General features: G+C 45.6%; 1 protein-coding gene and 1 pseudogene across 1 annotated transcript; both read left to right on the forward strand.

Moving 5' to 3' along the window:
- The first annotated feature begins 4923 nt into the window (after window positions 1-4923).
- LOC114216143 (tubulin alpha-1C chain pseudogene) lies at window positions 4924-5912 on the forward strand (annotated as a pseudogene).
- Window positions 5913-5938: 26 nt separating this feature from the next.
- On the forward strand, window positions 5939-6358 carry LOC148164617 (tubulin alpha chain). The gene has a single exon (XM_088022885.1). The coding sequence runs from the start codon at window positions 5939-5941 to the stop codon at window positions 6356-6358; it is 420 nt and encodes a 139-aa protein (XP_087879011.1).
- The last annotated feature ends 481 nt before the right edge of the window (window positions 6359-6839 follow it).

The raw sequence follows: 6839 nt of genomic DNA on the forward strand, positions 1-6839 counted from the left end.
ACTTTTAATTTATTTGAGCCTTAGAAATTAACTTTCTTCTTTTAAGTAATCTCTACACCCAACGTGGGGCTCAAACTCATGATGCCAAGATAAAGAGTTGCATGCTGTACAGACTGAGCCAGCCAGGTGAACCAGAAGTTCATTCTTTATAGTTAAAATAGAAGGCTTCTATTAAAATCTAACAATCTAATAAAAATAAGGAAATGAAAAAATGTTTAAATCTTTTAAAATGTAAAGTGTGTCATTGATGGACAAAATGCTTTTGTGGGATAGAATGGCATATGAGAATGGCAAGTTAGGTAATTGCCTGACTGCACGTACCTAGACATCTATTTTTGAAAACTAGTGGAAGGAGTTTCACTGCAGATGCCTGAATAATTTTGTGATTATGTAATGGCCAGGTTAATTTCAGAAATCACTCAAAGCAGGGTGGGGATTAGCAAAGTAACCAAAAAAGATCAGAATGTAAAAGGGTCATGTCCAGATATGTTTTTTAACGCTCAAGTCTGAAACTTTGACTTTTACTCTCTCCTCTTTCTAAGCTGCCAAACTGGCTTTTCTGGAGGCGGGCTTGGTCGGGGTGAGTGATGGTTGGTGATATTTCTGTTTGGGTAAAATCTCCTTTGAGTTTTGGTCTCCTTACTCCTCCCCCTTAACTCTGTAATCTTTCTCTTTTCTTCCTCTTTTATCTTTTATCTCCACGCCGTGTCCTTTTGGCTTTCTTGGTTCCTCTGGGCTCCATGTTGGCTCTGTTCCATGTTTCCCTCCGATCTTTCTGTCCCCACTTGTCACGCTTCCCATGGCCGTCTAGTTCCATGCCTGTTTTCGTACACAAAGTGTTTAGGAGGCATCCTGGGGTAGGAAAGTAAACGTCAAACTTGGCCTTTCAGCTTCCGTGGGTCAAATATTACTTAGTGTGACAAATCTTAACAAACAAGCATAATTGTTTATTGGTAGTGTGTCTGCGAAGGATACATAGGACATATAAAATGTGGGTGGCTCTCACACCCAGTGGGGTGACTATAATGAAAGGAAAAAAAACAGAGCAAAAATGGAAAACAACAAGTGTTGGCAAAGGTATGGAGAAATTGGAATCCTCATGCATTGCTGGTGGGAATGTAAAATGGTACAGCTGCTATGAAAAACAGTTTGGCAGTTCTCGAAAAGTTAAACATGGAATTACCCTATGACTCAGCAATTCCCCTCCTAGGTATATATACCCCAGAGAATTAAAAGCAGACACTTGAACAGATTCTTGTACACCATTGTTTGTAATAGTATTATTCACAATGGCCCAAAGGTAGAAACAACCCAAATGTTCATCAGCCGATGCGTGGATAAACAAAATGTGGTATATACCTACAATGGGATATTACTTAGCCATAAAAAGGAATGAAATTCTGACACATGTTACCACATGGAGGAACCTTGAAAGCATCATGCCAAGTGAAATAAGCCAGATACAAAAGGACATATATTGTATGATTCCATTAACATGAGTAATAACTCATGGAGAGAGAAAGTAGAAAAATGTTTGCCAGGGGTGGTGGCAATGGTACGCAGGGCCGGAAGGGGAATCAAGAAATTAGTGCTGAGGGCGCCTGGGTGGCTCAATCGTTAAGCATCTGCCTTTGGCTCAGGTCATGATTCCAGGGTCCTGGGATCGAGCCCTGCACCGGGCTCCCTGCTCAGCGGGAGGCCTGCTTCTCCCTCTCCCACTCCCCCCTGCTTGTGTTCCCTCTCTTGCTGTCAAATAAATAAAATCTTTTTTTTAAAATATTTTATTTATTTATTTGGCAGACGCTTAACGACTGAGACACCCAGGCACCCCAAAATAAATAAAATCTTAAAAAAAAAAGAAGTTAGTGTTTAATGGGAATAGAGTTTCTTTTGAGGATGATGGAAAAGTTCCAGAAATGGATAGTGGTGATGGTTGCACAACATTGTTAAGGTACTTAATGCCATTGAATTATATACTTTTTTAAAAAATATTTTTATTTATTTATTTGTCAGAGAGAGAGAGAGAGCACAAGCAGGGGGAGCAGCAGAGGGAGAGGGAGAAGCAGGCTCCTCACTGAGCAAGGAGCCCGATGTGGGAATCGATTCCAGGACCCTGGGATCATGACCTGAGCAGAAGGCAGACGCTTAACGACTGAGCCACCCAGGCGTCCCACCACTGAATTATATACTTAAAAATTATTACAATAGTAGGGGCACCTAGGTGGCTCAGTTGGTTAAGTGTCTGACTCTTGATTTTGGCTCAGGTCATGATCTCAGGGTTGTGAGGTCGGGCTCCACACTGGGCATGGAGCCTGTTTAAGATTCTCTCTCTCTCTCTCTCTCCCTCTTCCCCTCCCCCCTTAAAAATTATTACAATGGTAAATTTTATGTTATGTCTATTTTACCACACACACACACAAATGTAGGTGGTTTGTGGCCAGCCCAGATTAGGTTTCACTAAAGTACCTTTTCCTAATGAGGGCCAACTTTGGGCCCAGAACTGGCTTTGTGTCTGCTTCAACTTCAAGGACCTAGAGGAGGTTGACTCTGTCTTCTCAAACCTCTGCCTGGAGTGAGAATTACTGTCATAAATTGGTTATTTTCATGGAGCAGTCCCTGGAAAGCACTATTTAATAAGACTTAGGACTTTGGGAAAAGCCCAGAGTTGTGCATTGTAACTGGTCATTATATGGGACTTCTGTAGAGTTAATATATTGGAGAATTAAATTTTTTTAATTGTTTTTTATTAAAGATTTTTATTTATTTGAGAGAGAGAATGAGAGAGAGAGAGCATGAGAGGGGGGAGGGTCAGAGGGAGAGGCAGACTCCCCATTGAGCAGGGAGCCCGATGCGGGACTCGATCCAGGGACTCCAGGATCATGACCTGAGCCGAAGGCAGTCGCTTAACCAACTGAGCCACCCAGGCGCCCGGGAGAGTTAAATTTTTAAAAAACCCAGACTTTCACTTTTATTACCAAAATAACACCTGGTTATTATAGAAAATTTAGAAAATAAAGGTAACCAGGAAATAAAAATCACTTATAACCCCATCATCCAAAGAGAGATAACTGTAACATTTTGGTGTATATCCTTTCAATTATTTACATTTCATCTATATCATATATATGTATGTATATATGTATACATATGTATATATGCTTATGTTTGTGTATATATATATAAACTGTATATATATACACACACACACACACACACATTTATAACCTCCTCTTTGAATTTAACAGTGTCTTCATACAAGTAGTGGTTAAAATTTGGATCTGCAGGACCTCACTTCTGTTTAGAACGTTCACTTTGTCACACTGGCCCTTAGCTACTTTGGTGGAGCAGTAAATAAATAGAAAAGGCTCACAGGCATTATGTTACATGAGGAAAACAGGACTGGGCTGCCTTATGCAATTTGGTCCCCTCATTTAGATTCATGTTTAGGTTGGAGCCAGTCAAAGACCTGGATGACTCCTTGAGAAAAAACTAGGCGGCCCTGGTGGTAGACGGAGCCTCAGCGGTTTGCCTCCCTCTGGTGGCCACATGCAGCCAATAGAAGTCAGCCCTTTCTGCCTTTTGTTCAAGTTCCTTAAAATAGACATCCTTATGGAGGAATTCTTTTTTTTTTAATATTTTATTTATTTATTATTATTATTATTTTTAAAGATTTTGTTTATTTATCTGACAGAGAGAGACACAGCGAGAGAGGGAACACAGGCAGGGGGAGTGGGAGAGGGAGAGGCAGGCTTCCCGCGGAGCGGGGAGGCCGATGCGGGGCTCGATCCCAGGACCCCGGGATCATGACCTGAGCCGAAGGCAGACGCTTAACGATTGAGCCACCCAGGCGCCCCAATATTTTATTTATTTATTCATGAGAGACAGAGAGAGAGGGGAAGCAGAGGCAGAGGGAGAGGGAGAAGCCGATTCCTGAGGGAGCCCGATGCGGGGCTCGATCCCAGGATTCTGGGATCATGACGTGAGCCAAAGGCAGACGCTTAACGACTGCACCAGGCGCCCCTGCATTTTTTTTTTTAAAGATTTTATTTATTTATTTATTTGAGAGAGAGAATGAGAGATAGAGAGCACGAGAGGGAAGAGGGTCAGAGGGAGAGGGAGACTCCCTGCTGAGCAGGGAGCCCAATGCGGGACTCGATCCCAGGACTCCAGGATCATGACCTGAGCTGAAGGCAGTCGCTTAACCAACTGAGCCACCCAGGCGCCCTTCATTTTTTTTTTTTTTTTTTTTTTTAAGTAAACCCTATGCCCAACATGGGGCTTGAACTCATTACCCCGAGATCAAGGGTCACATACTCTACTGACTGAGACAGCCACAGGTGCCCCTGTAGTCTGCATTTTTTTTAAAGATTTTTATTTATTTATTGAGAGAGAGAGAATGAGAGAGAGAGAGCATGAGAGGAGGGAGGGTCAGAGGGAGAAGCCGACTCCCAGCAGAGCAGGGACCCCGGTGCGGGACTTGATCCTGGGACTCCAGGATCATGACCCAAGCCAAAGGCGGTCGCTTAACCAACTGAGCGACCCAGGTGCCCTGTAGTCTGCATTTTTAAAAAGATTTTATTTATTTATTTGAGAGAGAGAGAGCACAAGTAGAGGGGAGGGACAGAGGGAGAGGGAGAAGCAGACGACCCGCTAAGCAGGAAGCACGATGAGGGACTCAATCCCAGGACCCTGGGATCATGACCTGAGTCAAAGGCAGACTCTTAACTGACTGAGCTACCCAGGCGCCCCTGTAGTCTGCATTTTTAAAACAAAAATAAAATTGACTAAAATGTGGTCTGATTTTCATTATCGTTATGTGCCAGCAATTCTGAACAGTGCAAGCAATAACCTACACCTCTAAAAAAAATCTTTTGTTGCCCTTGGTTCTAAGACTTGCTGCAGGGGCTCAGTGCGTTACTTACCTCGACTCTTAGCTTGTCGGGGACGGTAACCGGGACCCGGTGTTTGCTCCTGTCGCCTGCACCTCCTAACCCGTAGCCACCATGCGTGAGTTCATCTCCATCCACGTGGGCCAGGCTGGTGTCCAGATCGGCAATGCCTGCTGGGAGCTCTATTGCCTGGAACACGGCATCCAGGCCGATGGCCAGATGCCAAGTGACAAGACCATCGGGGGAGGAGATGACTCCTTCAACACCTTCTTCAGTGAGACGGGCGCCGGCAAGTATGTGCCCAGGGCCGTGTTTGTAGACCTGGAACCCACGGTCATTGATGAAGTTCGCACCGGCACCTACCGGCAGCTCTTCCACCCTGAGCAGCTCATCACCGGCAAGGAGGACGCTGCCAACAACTATGACCGAGGGCACTACACCATCGGCAAGGAGATCATTGATCTTGTCTTGGACCGCATTCGGAAGCTGGGTGACCAGTGCACAGGTCTTCAGGGCTTCTTGGTTTTCCACAGCTTTGGAGGGGGAACTGGTTCCGGGTTCACCTCCCTGCTGATGGAACGTCTCTCTGTCGATTATGGCAAGAAGTCCAAGCTGGAGTTCTCCATTTACCCAGCCCCCCAGGTTTCCACAGCTGTAGTTGAGCCCTACAACTCCATCCTCACTACCCACACCACCCTGGAGCACTCTGATTGTGCCTTCATGGTAGACAATGAGGCCATCTATGACATCTGTCGTAGAAACCTCAATATTGAACGCCCAACCTACACTAACCTTAACTGCCTTATTAGCCAGATTGTGTTCCAACACTGCCTCCCTCCAATTTGATGGAGCCCTGAATGTCGATCTGACAGAATTCCAGACCAACCTGGTGCCCTATTCCCCGCATCCACTTCCCTCTGGCCACCTATGCCCCCGTCATCTCTGCTGAGAAAGCCTACCACGAACAGCTTTCTGTAGCAGAGATCACCAATGCATGCTTTGAGCCGGCCAACCAGATGGTGAAATGTGACCCTCGGCACGGTAAATACATGGCCTGCTGCCTGTTGTACCGTGGCGACGTGGTTCCCAAAGATGTCAATGCTGCCATTGCCACCATCAAGACCAAGCGCAGCATCCAGTTTGTGGACTGGTGCCCCACTGGCTTCAAAGTGGGCATTAATTACCAGCCTCCCACTGTGGTGCCCGGTGGAGACCTGGCCAAGGTGCAGCGGGCCGTGTGCATGCTGAGCAACACCACAGCCATCGCTGAGGCCTGGGCTCGCCTGGACTACAAGTTCGACCTGATGTATGCCAAACGTGCCTTTGTTCACTGGTATGTGGGGGAGGGCATGGAGGAAGGAGAGTGTTCTGAGGCCCGTGAGGACATGGCTGCCCTGGAGAAGGATTATGAGGAGGTTGGTGTGGATTCTGTTGAAGGAGAGGGTGAAGAAGAAGGAGAGGAATACTAATTGCCATTCCTTTCAGCCCTGTAGCATGCCATACTCAGAACTTTAGCTTCAACATTAGCTGACAGGCATTAAAGCTTTCTGGTTAGATTGTCTTCACTTTTAACTGTGATCATGTCTTCTCCGTGTGTACCTGTCGCCTTTTTCCATCATGTCGCAAAAGTAAAGGCTATAAGAAAGAAAAAAAAAAAAAAAGACTTGCTGCAGGGGCACCTGGGTGGCTCAGTCGTTAAGCGTCTGCCTTCGGCTCAGGTCATGATCCCTGGGTCCTGGGATCGAGCCCTACATCGGGCTCACTGCTCGGCGGGAAGCCTGCTTCTCCCTCTCCCACTCCCCCTGCTTGTGTTCCCTCTCTCACTGCGTCTCTGTCAAATAAATAAATAAAATCTTAAAAAAAAAAAGACTTGCTGCAGTTACTGGTGAGAGATTTAATAGCTTCAAACTGGCACATTTGTATTAGCTATCCTTTAATAAACCTGGTATT

This window comes from Eumetopias jubatus, unplaced genomic scaffold (assembly GCF_037043125.1).
Source record: "Eumetopias jubatus isolate StellerSeaLion01/CBP00866 unplaced genomic scaffold, mEumJub1_p1.0 scaffold_4, whole genome shotgun sequence".
NCBI lineage: Eukaryota > Metazoa > Chordata > Mammalia > Carnivora > Otariidae > Eumetopias > Eumetopias jubatus.

Excerpts from the sequence above, each read along its gene's own strand:
- LOC148164617 (XM_088022885.1), top strand. The coding sequence starts at position 5,939 with ATGGCCTGCTGCCTGTTGTACCGTGGCGACGTGGTTCCCAAAGATGTC.